The 17525-nt window shown below is 31.5% G+C and overlaps 1 protein-coding gene and 1 long non-coding RNA gene across 3 annotated transcripts; both read right to left on the bottom strand.

The window, feature by feature from the left end:
* Positions 1-368: 368 nt before the first annotated feature.
* LOC132749087 (uncharacterized) lies at positions 369-1901 on the bottom strand. Its single transcript, XR_009628368.1, has 2 exons — positions 1009-1901; positions 369-620 (listed from the first exon to the last, which is right to left on the bottom strand). It is a non-coding gene; the product is annotated as an uncharacterized LOC132749087 (long non-coding RNA).
* Positions 1902-6719: 4818 nt separating this feature from the next.
* On the bottom strand, positions 6720-9605 carry LOC132749086 (uncharacterized). Of its 2 annotated transcripts, none has more exons than XM_060738765.1 (4): positions 9346-9605; positions 7976-8052; positions 7559-7676; positions 6720-7253 (listed from the first exon to the last, which is right to left on the bottom strand). In XM_060738765.1, coding segments are annotated over exons 1-4 (519 nt in total). In that variant the 5' UTR covers positions 9348-9605; the 3' UTR covers positions 6720-6931. The 2 variants fall into 2 exon arrangements, with proteins under 2 accessions (XP_060594748.1, XP_060594749.1); XM_060738766.1 differs by lacking the exon at positions 9346-9605 and adding an exon at positions 9176-9326.
* Positions 9606-17525: the final 7920 nt, after the last annotated feature.

Genomic DNA, 17525 nt, shown 5'->3' with positions numbered 1-17525 from the left:
TCATGTAATTGCCACATCAAAAGAATTTAGGTGGAAAATGAAATTTGCCATCGATAAAATACGTAAAGAATAAGGAAACCCCTCATTACCTATAATCTACTGGTCTGATCTCTATATGTAAAAAAACATGTCCCCGATGTTCTATTTTTAGAAACGAACGTCACTGGCGCGTTATGAATAGCTCTCGGGACGCTGTTTTACAGGCTACAGTGTTACGGTACACTTTTCCAAAATAAAATTATTGATATACTTAGTTTGAAACAACACTGAATTGTTTTCCCAGATAAAAACAAAAGCTCGGGGCTGCTTTAACCCAACATACACACCAATAATCGTGGCACTTGCATGCAATATAATAGTAGTCGTAGTGTATCTAAACATGTTTGTACTGTTTATTCAAGTAAGAAGTACAATTTATACATGAATCATATAAATAAATAATTTACATAACACAGGAGATTTTACATATCATATAATGTCAATGGATTTAAATGTCAAAATAAGATGCTGGTGGGTTGTTTCTGGTTGGAATTCGTCTACATATAAGTGTTGAACAGCATTGTCCAGATCTAGGTGACAACAACGCACACCCACTGGGCACGCTTCTATGCACAGGACATCTGGAAATAGAAATATTTTGAAAATTTATTTTTAGGATAGAGTGCCATTGATTTTCGTTATTATTAATATTGTTCAGTTTTTCAAGGTAAATAAATTGACAAGAACGACAAAATAGAGAGAAATAGAATCCCTAAAGAAAGTCCAAGCTAAACAAAGATTATTGTCTGTAGTTAAAAAACACTGGTACTTCGAAGGATGGATCTTTGTACATATACTTATAAGAAAATTCATTTAGATGTATTCTGATGGAAAAAAAACATGCTCTCCAGCTTAACTATTTGGCATGTATCATTTCAAAGTGAACATATATAAAAGTATTATTATAACCCACGGTTCAGTTTACTCAAGTTCAGCTCGCATATATGAAGAAACAATATCTTAATTTACCTTTGTTTGCAGATAAATTGGCCACTGCTTTGGCAAATACACTTTCTCTCACAACCATCAAATAACGTGTCGCCTTCCATATATCGCCTATTTCTGTACTGACAAAAACCTAAACAAATACGATATGTATTGGTAATCAGGCACTTTCTGCCGAGTGTTAAGTCTGTATTAATATATGAACAAATAGATCTGTTATGTGGGCGCTGCGATTACAGCTAAAACATAATCACACATGTTTTAACATCATGTAATTACTAGTAATTTATAATTCTTCCAAGATGACTCTAACAATTCACACGTAAATAAACGGCCAATTAACATCAGTACAGTAACAAAACAGTATCACATTGTACTAAACATTAAATGAGATTCAACTAAAGATGAAAAAGGATAAACAATGTATAAACTGTTGAAGAAAGTTGGTTCGAATCCCGACAAGGACTTTGGATTCTATCATGTAAGGAATCTATCTAGCAAGCATACGGAACGTCGGTAGTTCTACTCAGGTGCTCATTCATGCATGAAATAATGTACGTAGGGGCACAACAAGTTAAGCTGAAAGTCGACATGACCTTTTCTGGGTTGGTGCGACGTAAAACTCAACCAAATAAAGTGTTAATGGCACAGAAATAAATACATATTTTTACAATCTTTCCAAGTGCAGATTTCAGCTCTATTATGTTGTCAAAGTGGATTTAAGCATTTAAATGCTTATCACTTGACGTAAATTGCAGCAGACGTGAAATTATATCTGATGCAAACAAAGTATTATTTTGACTTCCACACAAAAATTATTTCAGAAAAAAGACGGCACATCTATATGACGACTTGGACATCAACAATGAAAAGCTTTTTAAAAATGAAAATATTGTCATTTTTTAGACTTAAAGGGTGTTTTAGAAGTTGAATTAGTCAATCGTTGAAGGTTTTGCAAAATTGAACACTGTTATTTTATGAAAAATCTACATCTATTTTAAAAATTTAAAAAATTATTCTTCATAAAAACTACATAAAACATCTGTGTTTTTGGATTATGTTAATCTAAAAAACAAATCAAGGACATACCTTAAATGTATTGTTTTTACCCTCTTTTTCTGGATAAACGAAAATTTTTAACGGGTTTTACTGATTACATCTTTGGGGGTTAGAGTGTCAAAATTGAGGCGAAAATAACCCCCGTTTTTTTCAAAACTTTGTAAAAGTCCATTTTGGGTGTTGCTATTGTAGGGAAATGTTTGGGTTCCCTCTTGGCATTATTGTATCTTCTTTTGGACCTTCTTTTAAACTCCCGAGGGGAATTTTAAATTAAAAGGGTTTTACTATTTTTTGTTTGGGGTGTAAAATTTGTTAGTAGGGAAAAATTTCCCAAATTTATTTGGGGCTCTTTTTTGGGCGGGATAATATTTCCCGGTTGTTTATAGTAATTTTGTAGTTTTTAAACGGAAAAAATTTGTTTGATCATCAAGCATTTTTCAAATTTTTGGGAAGTTCGGGCCTATGTGGGGTCCTTTTTCATTAAACGTTTGGGGAAACGTTTTGTAATTTTGCCCTTGTTACTTCAACACCTATCACTTTCTCTTTATCGGGAGATGCCTGTTTGTTTCTCAACTTATTTCGATGATTAAACATCTTTTTCAACAAGGACATTTCAGTTTTTCCTATTTGTTGAATTTTTGATAATACTCTAGAACTTGTGAACACATGGTTCCCATTGGCAACGGTTGCATGGCGACAGTCTGGCACGAAACAACAATTGTCTATATTACTTTGACGCATTGTGCATCCAATAGGAAGGGCTTTATATTCCTTACATCTGAAAATAAAGTACACATGTAACAGTTATGTTAATCTTATAAATGTTTTTGCAGAGTTGGACTATTACTTTAGATCTCATAGATTAAATCCGGTTAGAATTTAGTGCCGTTAGTTAGAACATACAACAACTTAAAAGTATTGAGAATATATAATACATCACGTAAGATGATTATTCAATTTAACTACCAACGAGACTAATTGTACGGCTATAATTGTTATCTGAAGTTGATTTTAAAATCAAGCAGGTGGTAATTTATTGAATACTAGCATAAATTACTCATTAGCATTAAATATACTCTATTGAATAAATGAACCATGGTGCAATTGTTATTCAGTTTAATGACAATAAATATGCTCGGGACAATAGTTTATATGTTTCATAATTTTCACAGTTAGAATAGAAGACAAGACACAAGATTACATATACTGTTTTTGATAATCAATTTTTGTATCTCTATCACCAAAATACTTAACGTTTTATCTTGAATTTCAAATAAGTCATGTACATTATGAATAATCGTATTCCCATATATACGGTACAGAAAGATCTTAATTAACATAGAATTAACGTACATACAATTGTTCCAGTTATTTCCACTTCCTTAAAAGGTTGACAATGTGGTAAGATCTGATTGTAAAGCAATTATTAAGTGACAATTATTGTACCTGAATCACGACTTGTTATGTAATATGATTTCATTTCCCTCAAACTAAATGTTTTGATTTTCTATTTCTTTGTCATCCCAAAAAAAAACAAAAAATTTTTAAATTGGGGGAAAAAATAGACATCAGTGTCCTCGGTTTAAAATTTTTTTCTTTTTTCTCATTTAAATTACATTGATTAAAGGGGAATTGATGAAAAGGCTTTTTAATTTTTAATCCCTTCAGGGTTTTTAAATTTGTTATTTTAAAATAACTTTAAATTCCTTCACCACTTGTAAAAATTTAGTTTTCTCTCACCTTTCTACAATTTAAAAGATTCCCCCGTGCAAACGTTCTCAAAATACACATGTAGGGGTTACAACCCCCATTCGCAAAAGCTTTATTTTTGTTTAAAGGGCTTGTTTTATATTTACATACTCCCACTGGAACAAAATAAAATGTATAACTTGGGTTATTTCAGATCCACAAACGATAATAGATAAAGCAAGCAGATATTCTACAAAATGCATTTTATATATGAAAAAGATGTTTTTAAAAGTTTAAAATAGATAGAAGATATCTTTGCATAAATTTCATTTTAGGTTAATAAATGTATCATTTTGCGCGTTGCAAATGTTTTATCTTTTTTACGCTTTGCAAATTTTCTATTATTAAAACTGTCATTACATATGTTTTGGAATTTCTTAACTTTAAAAAGATAACAATGTAAATTAAACATAAAAATGTTGCTTGTAGTTCTGGTATTTCTTCGGATATGGCTTCTCTTTGCCTGCCGACAACTGATATACAATGAACATTTTGACTTTGACACAAAAAATATTATAATATATCACTAATATTGTGAATGAAAAGTAAAACATTACTAAACCTGTAACAAGGTAACTGTTATCTGATACAAAATCTTTAGTCTGTATTATAACTTGTCTGTGACCGTGATGGTTTCTGAGGTTGTTCTTTCCTGTCACATTATTTATTTCGTTGTGCTGTTCGTCTTTGTTAATAGATTCAATATTAATATCCTTCTTAACTGTGAATAATCTTATAGGACCGAATCTCGAAAATATGATTGCCAACTTTTCAGTTTCCGTTGCATTAGCTACTTCTGAGTTTCCAAAATGGGTTTCATTGATTCCCCTTTTTTAGCTTTTTATCCCCTTTTTTTTCAAAGTGAGAAAAATTTTTTTTGCTTTTTGGGATACGGAGGGTTTGGGGGTAACTTTTGGAAAAATTTTTGTTGCCTTGGGGTTTCTTTTTACCCAAAAATTGGCGGGAAAGTTGTAGGTGTAGCTGTTGCTATGTCAGTTGTTGTAATAAATGTGTCACTATTTATATAAGTTGTATTATTTTCAATGTTATCCATGTAAGTTGCATTGTAAAAATGTTCACTTTTTGTTATATAGTCTATATGCTTCGTATTTATATAATTGGTATAATTTTCTGTATTGTTTATTGCTTCAGTGTTGTTTGTATGTTCTAGGACTGTAAAAATCTCAGTGATGTTACATTTTGGCACCCAACAGCAGTTGTCTACTGACGATAACTTTAGAGCACATCCGGGTTCAATGTCAGTATATTCACGACATCTGTAATTTGTAAAAACAAGTTATAGTTGTCTATGTCATCTTGTGTATAATTTTAATTTTTGAATTTAAGGCAAAATAATGAACCCATTATGGCCTGTTTACAACACGTCTGAACAGAAATAGTCACCATACATAAAGCATGAAGATGTCATTTGTTGGCAACATTCAAAAAAACCCTTTAAACGGGGGTTTTGTTTTCCTTTTTTCAGGAATTTTCGTTAGTTCATTTCATTGGGGTTTTGTTGTATTGGCCTTTAATAAATTTTTTGTTTTTTTAAATTTTAAATTTAAAATTTTAATTTTATTCCCAAGGCAAAATTATCCCGGGGAGTTAAAATTTTAAATTATAAACTTAAAGTGGTAATTATGCCCAAAACAAGGGGGGTGTAATAAAAGAGACAAGGTTTTTAAAAGCCAAAAAAAAGGGGATTCCCCTTTTTCAGCTTTAATTTTTATTTGCTTTAACAATTCATTTATGTGTTTAAGGAAATTTTTTTTTTTTTCCAAACATTTTTTAACCCCTTGGGAAAAATTTTTTGGCTTTTAACCCCTTCCAAAATTTAATTTTAAAGGAAAAATTGGACAAATTTTTTAATAAATTTTTGGGAAGGAAATTTGAAAAATTTTGTTTTCCAAAAATAAATGGTGGGTTGCCTTTTTGCCAAAATAAAAAAGGCCAAAATTTAAAATTTTGGGAATTCAGGCCAAAATTGACAAAAAACAAAAAGAAGCTTTTTCCTTTTTTAAATTTTTGGGCAGGGGAAAAAAAAAGCCAAAGGAAAAATTTTGAAAAGGCTTTAAACGGGGGATTAAAGTTTGGGCAAAAGAAACCCAAAAAATTAAATCATTGCAAAAAGTTTTAAAACCAAATTTTTCAAAAGAAAAAATTGGCCTACATTTAATTTTTTTTTAATTTTCTTTTTCCCCTTTTTTTTTAAAAACCCTTTTAAATTTCCAAAATATTTTGGAAATTTTTTCCAAAAAAATTTTCCCTTCTTTTTTTGGCATCCTCGTCCCCCTTTTTTTGTGATAGTTCCTTTAAATTTTTTCACCTTTTTCCCTCAACCCTTAAAAACCAAAGTAAAATTTTTTTTTTAAAAATTCAAAAAAATTAAAACAAACCTTTTTGGGCTGTTCAACTTATTTGTTTGTTATATTCCTCCAGGTTATGAACATTAAAGTTTGAAATTAAGAATTATCGGCAATTTATTGATTATTTGGGGGGTTTGATACAAACTAAATGACCGTCGTGCCATAAATTGGATGTCGTTGGTAATGTCGTAAACTAGGACAACCTGTTGTTTACATCACGGTCAAAAAGATTTCAGGCAATAGTACATGTCATGTCCAATATCAAGGTGAGAAAGGTGCCGCGCCGGTCGTATTTGTAGTTTTCCAAATGTAGCAGAATTGTACGAAATGGGACTGATTTACTGGTCGTATTACGGAATAACGGGGTGGTCTCAAAATACGGGTTCAGGGCGACCATTAAAATAAAGAATAAAAAAATCGGGTCTTTTAAAAATTCGTTCGTATTAGCGGGTTGGTTCTCGAAAACGGGGTGGTCGTAAAGCGGGTTTTTTAAACTGTATAATGGAATACTTCATCATTTTATGGAATACTAAGTTAATGACATTTGAATTTACCTTTTACAGACGTTTTCACGTTGGATGCGCTTGTTGTGGTTAAAACTTTATAATTAGGATAATCATTGCTGACACTGTTGTTTTGGTTGGTGTTATTGTTGTTGATATAGTCGCTACTGTTAGAAGTGGTACTGATATCACTATTGTTACTAACATTTGACATTCTGACATCGCTGCTGTCGGACGTATTATTGATTTTGTTAATATGATGGTCGTTCATGTTACTTGTATTATTATTGTTTCCATCTTTTGTTCCATTATTATTCCTGTTAACTCCGGTATCACTATTGTTATCATTTTTATTGTTTTCATTATTACCACTGATGTTATTTTTTTCATTATTTTTGTTATTATTTCCGTTATCACTAGTGTTACTGTTATTACTGTTTGTGGTGCTTTATTGTAACTTCCGTTATTACCGCCGGTAATGATTGTATATGGCACTGTGACGGCACTACAGTCCGGTTGACGGCAGCATTCCTCGCCAATAGGTAACTTCAACACGCAACCATGTGGTAATTGATGATATACTGGACATCTAAATATCATTAGAGAAAAGAAGTTAATTGTTAACTTGCAACCATGTGGTAATTGATGATATACTGAACATCTTAATTATTGTAGAAAAAAGTAAATTGTTTACTTGCAACCATTTTCTTTAGGGAAATCTGAATTTCCGAATAGTAACAAATCAATGATAATTCTAGAAATATAACTTAGAGCAACACGTATTTTACTTTTTGATAACTATTTATGCAGCTAAATATACTATACTCATATGCAACAATAATTTTTATTTTTTTACTGAAGTTGATATGATATCAAATTATGTCTTGTTTTTACCGTGTTTTACATTTGTAATGGCCTGTATCTATATTTAGACAAGTGCATGTGAACTCACAGCCATCTGACCAGTTACCATGGTGAAATGACCCCTTGTAATAACAACCACTCCCTTTCGCTGAAATAAACATTTCACATAATTCAAAACATTTTAGTTCTTAATGGAATCAAGTTAATCAACTTAAAAATGCTGATATAGTTTAGAATTTAGGAAAACGTTTTTGTTTTCTTTCTTTCTTTCTTTTTCTTTTTTTTAATTACGTCAAATAAAAGATAATTTCATGCAATTATGGTTTCCAGCTTCTAAATGTTGCCTATTGACTTAAGTTGAGATTTTATGTTTACATAAGAAGATTTGAACTTTTACAAAATAAGATAAGCTTTATTCTTCAAGTAAAGTAACTCGAAAATACTTACTAATATTTTTCGACTGGACGACCGATAATATGATAGTTAATGCTAGAACTACACATGTTAATTTCAAACTTTGCATCCTGCAAGAAACAAAACAATTATTTAAAAAAAAAACGTTCTGTGAATTCCAGCAATAAAAAAATGTTCAAAAATTAGTTTTGAAGATCTTTGCTCATAAGAGCCAAATTGTACTTGTTTAAGCAAACAAACGATACTTTAAAATTGAACATAATACAATGATCGTTATCAAAGAAAAGGATATATTCATGCAAAAAGAAAAATTACATAAACAATTACATCATCCATCCCTTGTCATTTACAAATCAACATCTTCTATGATTTACAAACAATTCATCATTTGCAAACCTATTTAAATAATCATAATTTAATTAGCAAGCACTTACTCCATTTCTTTATACAGTGCATGTATATACAACTATAAATCGTCGTATGGTAGATCAAAATATGAGTACACATTTATTTTAAAGGGACTCTACTGAAGCGTTTGACACAACAAGAACTAACAACAAGAACTAGAAAAAAAATTATCGAGACATGTACCATTAATTATTTGATAAAAGTCCGAACCAATCATTCATACTAAATTTCATATCATTTACTTGCATCTATTCTCTTGAAAAGTCAATTTTTATTGTGCAAAGTGACCAAAAAAATGAAAACGTTTTTTACACGAATAAAAGAATGAAACAATTTTAACTGTTTAGGATTTAACTCTGAGTGTTTTCTAATTATCGTATGCATACTTTTATTCTTTTCTTTTCTACATACGTATACAATATGCTCATGAAATATGGGGAAAATACACTAAAACATACGCTTTTAAAAATATCCATGAGTTATTGAAAAAATACTAAGATACACAAGCCAAAAGAAACTTGAGCATGCGATCTCTAAATATCCACGAGCGCATGCGATCTCTAAATATCCACGAGCGAATTATGTGTACTAATGATATAAGAAACATCTAAATATATAATAAATATCGATCACTGTTTGTCCAAAAATATAGATAAAAAACATATACGACCACTAGATATTCATCAACAATATAAAATATTATTGTTCCGAGTACACTATTCTTCAACCATCTACTGAGAGGGAAAAAACATAAATATGCGATCACTACATACCCAACTAAAGAATCAACATAAATATAATAATATAACAGCTTTATCTACGTACCATATATAAGACTACAGTATTATCAAAATAGTTCCGTTTTAGCGAAAAGTAAACAAAGCATTAAAATATGCCACAATACTATTTTTTTCACAAAAAATAAAATAAAAAAAGCGTAAACAATAACTCCTTCTAACAAAGAAAAATACTAAACTACTTCCCTATGCACATACATGTTTAACGTTACGTTTGTCACCTTTTATACTTCACGATGTTTTGTGTCATTAATATTATAATAAAATTTATAAAACACTACGATTGAGGATGAATGATGATAAGTGTGTTATAAGGTCCTAGAAACAAATAGTCCTTTGTCTAAATTTATATTTACATACATAACAACACGCTGATATCAAAACGTATCCGCCGTTCTCCTGTAAATAAAAACCTGTAAATAATTTGCTTAGCATAAACTTGAAAACACATCTGAAGTCTGGACAAATTATAAATTATTAATTGTTAAAATGTAATTTATATATGCACATTTATATTTATCATTTTCAAAAAAAAACGTTCTTTTACATTGGAGATTATTATGGTATATTCAAATAAGTTTATTTTAGTTGAAATTATTTGGCCTTGAATTAATCAAACACATCATAAGTTCGTTATTAAATTATTCAAATTCACAGTACCTGTCCTTAATTTCTCTATCCAATTCTATAAATAATAACTTCATGCGCGGCTATTCAATACATTGTTTAAAATAATTGATATATTTTACGTAAGATCAGTTGCGAAGTATTGATTACTTTTACCAGTTTGAGGTATCAATTTCAGTAAAGCAAAAAAAAAACAAAACTTTAAACCTATCCATCTTAATTGAGCATGTAAAAATAGTTGTTGTTTTTTTTTCTTCTTGTGACTTTGAAAAAAAATCACGTTCAATGTAAGTACTCCGCACAAAATTATGGGAGGAGTTCGAAATTGATACAATGCATCATGATTAGGAGAATATCAATCAAATAAGGTTAAATTCTTCGTTAATGAATTTCCTAAATATATTTATATCAAACAAGCATAAACTATTTCCATATAATGTGTAAATAACATAGTTCAGTGCGAGTTTAGTTGTTAATCGTTTATTTACAATCGGTTCCCACCTATCGTTTACAAGAAGAAGACATCCGCCCTTCTTGTTCATGGAATTTATGACGACCTTTGTAAAAGTTACCCTAAGTATAAACATATGTATTATAACTCGATTGTGAAACAAGGTCTTACAGCTTATATGAATCATGGCCCAGGCCTGTTCCTGATCCTTACCAGTATTGTTGCCATATGAACAAATATGCCCGCCTGTAACCAGAGTTAGGGGCTCCAAATCACGATCCCTGGGTTAAAATGCGTCTGTCCATCCGTGTGTCCGAGTGTATCAATCTGCTCGCTTATTCAGTCACAGTGTTGCTGGAGCATTTTTAGCTCTAAGATAAGCTTTTCCCATTGTTTCTGATATTATAGGTCAGTTACATTCCTGACTTTTTTTTCACAATTAGAAATTATGCACTTCAGGAAAAATATTTCAATATTTTCCGTGACAACTGCTTCAGTGTCAGAAAGGCCAAATTAACATTCAAATCAGAAAAACTGACCATAATGAGATATTTTTCATCAATGAAAGCGACTAAATTTGGTTTTAATTTACTATAAGCTGTAAGTCATTAGCTCGACTAGTAAAGAATTATTGTGTGGCCATACATAAATTATATGAACATTGGCTACACTGGTAAAGTATCATTGTGTGGTTCTACATAGAATATACATGTATTATAAGCATGTGCTGTAATTTGCCAATAAAGAATTGTGTGGTCATACATAGGCTATAAAATCTGATAAATATTTGTCTTTTTGCCAGTTATATAATGGTAAATTCAGTGCAAAAAGTGTAAAAAAAAACGCATGTATATGGTATAGTTTAAAATTTACATTTCAAGTATGATTCAGAATGTATTAGTTAAATATCGTTCCAAATGAATACAAATAGGATTTTAGAAAAAGCAAACCATTTTAGTTTAAAGTGTTTGTAAAGAACATATAGATGTATTTATTCATTATTTGTTATTGTAGCTTCATTTTCATGATAATGAGAAAATGAAATATAATGTAAGTAATAATTAATGACGTATTTGGAAGGAAATCACGCATTTTTATGACGTCGGAAATAACGTCAATCAACCGCATTATATTAAAATTATTTCTCTATCGTCATTATTTAATAGCATGTTATTTTGTGTAAGCATGTTAGAGATTACAGATGTACAAAATTTTCTGTTTATAGTACTGAAGTTTGATATTCTAAAGGATCAAATATTTCATGCTTAAACTCACGGTAAATATTATTCTAGACAATGATATTAAATAGTTAATATTAAAATCTTCCCTCGGAAGCAATGAAATTAACAATATATGAAAATTACAGACTCTGATTCTGTTCATGAGGGATAATGTAACTATGCAATATCTCTCAGGCCACCTAGCACCATTCCATACCCCATAACCTTTTTAGGAGGCATGAAATTCTCCATAACCTTTTTAGGAGACATGAAATTCTCCATAACCTTTTTAGGAGGTATGCAATTCCCCGTATACCTATCGTTTTCGGAGACATGACATTTCCCGTATTCCTACCTTTCTCACTCCCGTATACCTATATTTTACGAAGGCATGCCATTCCCCGTATAGATACATTTGTCAGAGGCATGCCATTCCCAATATACCTATTTTTCAGAGACACGCCTACTCTGGTCCTTTCAGTTCCTTTTTCTGAGACATACCTTTACCGTATATTCTTATGCATGTTTTCTGTATTTTATACTTTTTTCTCCAAAGGCATGTTTGTCTCTGTATACTATACTAGTCTATATCTTTTTCAGATATCAACTGTCATTTTCATCTCGTAGAATATTGCAATAACCAATGATTTATATAGTTGAGGTACACGTACTGTGTTTTATAATGACGCTGCATTATAGTGCCCGGAACATTTCATTGTTGATTCGTCCAGATTTTCTGACGCATGGCTGCGAAAAGAATAAGACGAGCTACTTAATATTCTATTATCGAAGTGAGAACTTTAAAATATTACCATTCGACCGTTTGAAGTATAACTCATTAATATTCATTTGATATTTATAACCGACACTTTTATGGCATTGTTGTTTCATTGAAATGTTATATTTGTTAACGTAGCGTTCGTTAGCTAGCTGTACATAATTAACATTCTGCTCTAACGGTTTGGCAATAGATCATCGTGTCCTTTAAAATGCTTTTAAAAAATCCAAGATAATATTGGATAGGTATAAAATATGTCATTTTAAATCTCTGAAAATACCAATAAAATATGAGTGATCAATGTACAAAGTACGATCTGATCTTTAATAAAAAAATTAAGTAATCTATTTCGATATTAATGTTAAAGCTTTTGCTTTATTTACTTCTTATTCTTAACTATTTATACGTTTTACACTTTATTGCTTTGTTGCTGCTGCTGCTGCTGCTGCTGCTGCTGCTGCTGCTGCTGCTGATAATGATGATGATGATGCTTTTCTTCAGTAAAAGAAGTAGGGTACCGTCAGCCGTGTCGCCTTTACTCAATGAGGCATCACGGTGTGCAGTACCCTCCCTTAATTATCGCCCGTCAACCAAAGTAGGGCCTCACCAAGGATACCAAAAAGAAAATAAAGAAACCGTCACGAAGTCGGATGAAGTATTTTCTTCTTTCTGTTTTCCTTAGTGCCGAGAATCTTCTATTAGTGTCCTGTGTTTTCTCATTGCCTTGCACACTCCGGGAAAAAATTGACAATCAATATATATTTGCAAACACATTACTTTCCTCCTATCTGCGTTTTATAACATTTCTCTCTAAAAAAGACAAGTTTATGTGGAAAAATGAGGGCAATGCGTAAATGTCTTTAGTCACAAAGACGAAATGAACTCATTTGTTTATCTGGAATGACTTACAAATGTTATTTAACATGTATTTTTTTACGAGGGCGGGGGAGTAAGCGTTAAATAGCTGTGTAATTTGCAATTCATCTTCATAAAACCTAGACCATTCAAGTTGGCATTTAACAACTTTTGAATCGATGATAAACAATGACAGAACGCATGCACTACAGTCTAAACAGTTCAACTTAAATATATAAATGTTTAATATTCAGTTCACTCACCTTCTCATTAATATATGCACGTACTAAAGTAATGTGTAGGACACATATATCGTGTAACTTTACCGCGTTACGTTGTATAGCGGTAACGCGGTAAAGTTATTTCTTCACGTTAATATGAGAGAGTGACCACTGACCAGTACTTGATTGTTTTGTTGAAAACTAATCAATGAAAATGAATAGTATGTTTATATAGAGGTAAGTAGGGTTACAGTCGTCAGGAGGTGTATGAATTAAAAAATCTTAATAATTTAGAAATTTAGGATATGTTTAATTGCAATGTTGCAAAACGTGTAGTTAAGTAGTACTACATTTTTTTGAAAGGTTTCAAAACGTGTAGTTACGCTGTAATACATTTTGTACTTCTAATGCATCAATATCACTAGTGATAGTCATAAGTTGAAAATAAATTGTTGAACTTAGGGGAGGATGACCGGAGAACTTCATTTGCGTCAACTTGCATATCAAATGAAATAATTTATTATTTGCATTTTCTGATAGTCAATGCATAGCAACGTTGCTCCTTGCTCATTTTAAGGGGGTAGGTAGAAAATGAACATTTAAAAATCTGTGCGTTTGTTCGTTTTTACTATTGCGATTGTAATGTACAAGTAGTTGTCAATCAAGCTTGCGTTATAAAAATATTGACAAGTTTTCACGAGGAAAATGTGAAAGAATCAGTGAATGAAAGTCCGTTTATCAACTTTACCGTTATAATTCGTGGCGCATTTGATATACAATGTATATTTTTGGCGCTTATGGTAATTTCCAGTCCTTTCCGTCAAAATGCGGAGTTATAATGAAGAATAGCCGGGGATTGTGTCATTTCTTGAGTGGCTAATTAGCGCAATTGCAATTCACCACTTATATTTTTAATCTACGTCAATACTATATTAGGGGAGTTGTTAAGGTGTCTGTGTTTCCAGAATTTTGTACTTTCACAACAGCAGGTGTCAAGTGCCGTGTGGAAGCCGTAAAAAGTTGCCCCGTACTTCACTTCAGTGTTGTTATATTTTCTGGTCCTTCGGGATCATTGATGCCAACACTATAAAGTGTTGAGAATTGAGTACCGCTCAAGCCGGTGCTAGGGGGCGTGAGGGATGTTGCACTTATTCATTATCCCTCATGTACAGACTCAATCAAACCGAGTCTGCAATTCTTATGTTATTTTGTTGTGATTAATGCTTCCGAGGGATCACTTTGTTTCCAGAATTTTGTCTCTTAAAACATTGATCATGGGTTCGAGTCGACTATGTTTTTTTTCCATAAAACACGAGTATAGGTAAGTTCCAGAAGACTGATTTTAGAGTGTTTCAAACAACTCAAAGCTGCCATCATGATCTAACTAAATGAATATGCTTTAAATAAGTCAGATTGGTTTATACAAATTTATTTTAGTTCGATTGTGTTGGAAGCTATAAGCTTATTGAAACACTCTCGAATCCGTTCCTGGAACCAACCAGTACTAAGCAATGAATGTAAAGTTTCTTGCTCAAGGAAACAACGGCTTGCCCCTGACAGGGTTTGAACCCACGCGGTCAGCAATCCTTAGATTACTAGTCCGATGCGTTAACCACTCGACCACGCCGCCACTTAAAATAAGTCTTTCAAAAAAATGTAGTACTACTTAACTACACGTTTTGCAACATTGCAATTAAACATATCCTAAATTTCTAAATTAAGTAACCAATTATTAAGATTTTTAATTCATACACCTCCTGACGAATGTAACCCTACTTACCTCTATATAAACATACTATTCATTTTCATTGATTAGTTTTCAACAAAACAATCAAGCACTGGTCAGTGGTCACTCTCTCATATTAACGTGAAGAAATAACTTTACCGCGTTACCGCTATACAACGTAACGCGGTAAAGTTACACGATATAAACTTAAATAAGTCAGATTGAGAATATTATATGAAAAAGAGTGGGTCTTTTTTCTCTCTGGGATACTGACAGTGGTCAATATTATTCAGGTTTCTGAGAAGGAGGAGACACATTGTGTCTTTACACGAACCATTATTTAAAAGAAAAAGAATGCGTGTAAACAAAACAAGTATATAACATAATGACTAAGAAATTATTTTTCAGCAGGAGTAAATATGGATACATAGAAAAGTGGTCACTTTTTGTATAGAATGATGACAGTTGTCCCAGTATTTTATTTCGATACAATGGACGTAATTTCGGATAAACGGGCGGACAAAGCGATTTCATTTAGCACAACTTCAGGACACAATAAAAAGTTTGCAAAAGTTCAAAAGTGTTAAGGTCAATTTCTATTAAGTTGGATAAGGTTAACTATTTGTGCAGTTTTACAGAAAAAGCTGTCTCTTGTAAATACTTTAAGTATGACAATAAAGTCCGTATTCTTTAATGAAAATGACTCTAGGAAGTGTTACCACCGCTCCTAAACAATCTGAGTATTGTTAAAGCACGCACTAGCAAAGCAAATATTTCAGTACTTCATCTGAGTATTGTTATATCTTTTCTGCTCCTTCGGATCGGTATCACTAATCCTTTACTTTCACTTATTGAAGATTGAATACCATATAAGCCACGGCGGTGCTAGGGGCGTTAGAGATGTTGCACTTTTTCATTATCTCATGAACAGACTCAAGCAAACAATAAAGCATAATGTAATGTATTATATTAAAGTAAGTTTAGCCTCTGTAAAAGTTCAAGTCTGTCAATAGACTTGAACAAAAGTTAACTTTTAAGACCGGCATTTTGGTCAATTGAAAAAGACGGTCGCGGTAACATCAAAATTATAGAGAATTTTCTACTAATGCTTCCAGTAGGTAAGAATCAGTTAAAGATCGATTAGATAGGGGTCAATATTCCAATGGTTTCATAGGGGAGATCATTTTTCTTAAGAGGGAGTCAGAAGCTATCGTTTTTTTTAAAAAATGGTTACTTTTCCTTTAGAGTAATGATCGGGTGGTCATTATTCTATGGTAGTAATTTACTTCGTTTCACTGATATAGACCGGAATATTAAGTTAAAAGTGTTTGAAAAGTTTTAAACTTAACAGTTTGGATTAAGAAATAATATCGGTCTTAGCGGCTTTTATCGGCTATTTAACGGCGGTTTGGAGTTTTGATTCATAGGGATTGACCGCTTGTTGTTACTTTTTTCGCAACAAAACGACAAAAACCGGTGTTGAATAGCCGATAAACACCTCTCAGACCGGTATTATTTCGATTCTAACAAGATAAAATGAGGAAAAATTACTAATGTTAATTTTTCAAGCGGATATTACTTCCGGTGCCGATTTTCGTATAACGTTGTTCGATTTCTCACCCTACAGTTGCAAAGATATAGAAATTATTAAACAAAAGAAATAATAAGTAAAAAAGTTTTCAAAAATAAAAACTTACGTCTCAGACTGGATTGTATTGTGTTTACAACAGTGTTTTTTTTTTAAATTATTCTTGCATTTTTGAAATGACGTCATTCTGATGAATGAGTTGTATACTTAGGGAGGACGTCGTTTCTTTTCTTCTTTGTCTATAGAGACAAAATCACGAGGAGTATTAGAATTACTAATAATTCGTTGTAGTACGTTGAGCTAATAACTTGATTTTAAATAAGTACCTTTGTCGGTGCTGTTTCTGCTGCTGTTAAATAAGAAAAAAATCTAGAAAAGTACATGTATGCATGGTTTTGAAAGCAATTTAAGTTCCAAGAAAAGAATATTTTCAGTATATCTTTTCAGTTTATCCAGCCTAAGTCTAAGCATTCATATTACAATGATTACATGTACCGGTTTTGAATGAAACCAACGATTATAACATAACATGTCATAATTAAATTCTCATAGCAACAATGCAATTGAAAAAAGCAGGGTTGGTGGAAGGAATGTACAGCATCTTGATTACAGTTCAATCTTCAACATTTAACGAATTAAAGATGAAAATGTTGTAACATGTGAAAAGATGTGCGTGAAACATGCATTAAATATACTTAGAAAAGAATGGAAGTGCCCATATGGTTTATTACCACAATATATATGCAATTGGTGAACATATAAGATAGATACAGTTGCCATTGTCATTACAAACATAGACCAAAAACATGATTTTGCAAACATGTATGAATTGCTATCAAAAATAAATACTTTTAAGAATCTTCCACGTGCAATATCAAGAATAATATTTATAACTAATCGTGTAACTATCAT

This window comes from Ruditapes philippinarum, unplaced genomic scaffold (genome assembly GCF_026571515.1).
Source record: "Ruditapes philippinarum isolate M1 unplaced genomic scaffold, ASM2657151v2 ctg202_1_1_1_1, whole genome shotgun sequence".
Lineage (NCBI taxonomy): Eukaryota > Metazoa > Mollusca > Bivalvia > Venerida > Veneridae > Ruditapes > Ruditapes philippinarum.
This window is presented reverse-complemented; position numbering and strand designations above follow the sequence as displayed.

Bases quoted from the DNA above. Each gene is read 5' to 3' on its own strand.
- LOC132749086 (XM_060738765.1), bottom strand. The intron at 7,677-7,975 runs GTAAGTATTTTC...TGTTTATTTCAG, and splicing joins CGTCCAGTCGAAAAATATTA to CGAAAGGGAGTGGTTGTTAT. The intron at 7,254-7,558 runs GTAAAAACAAGA...AATGATATTTAG, and splicing joins CATTACAAATGTAAAACACG to ATGTCCAGTATATCATCAAT.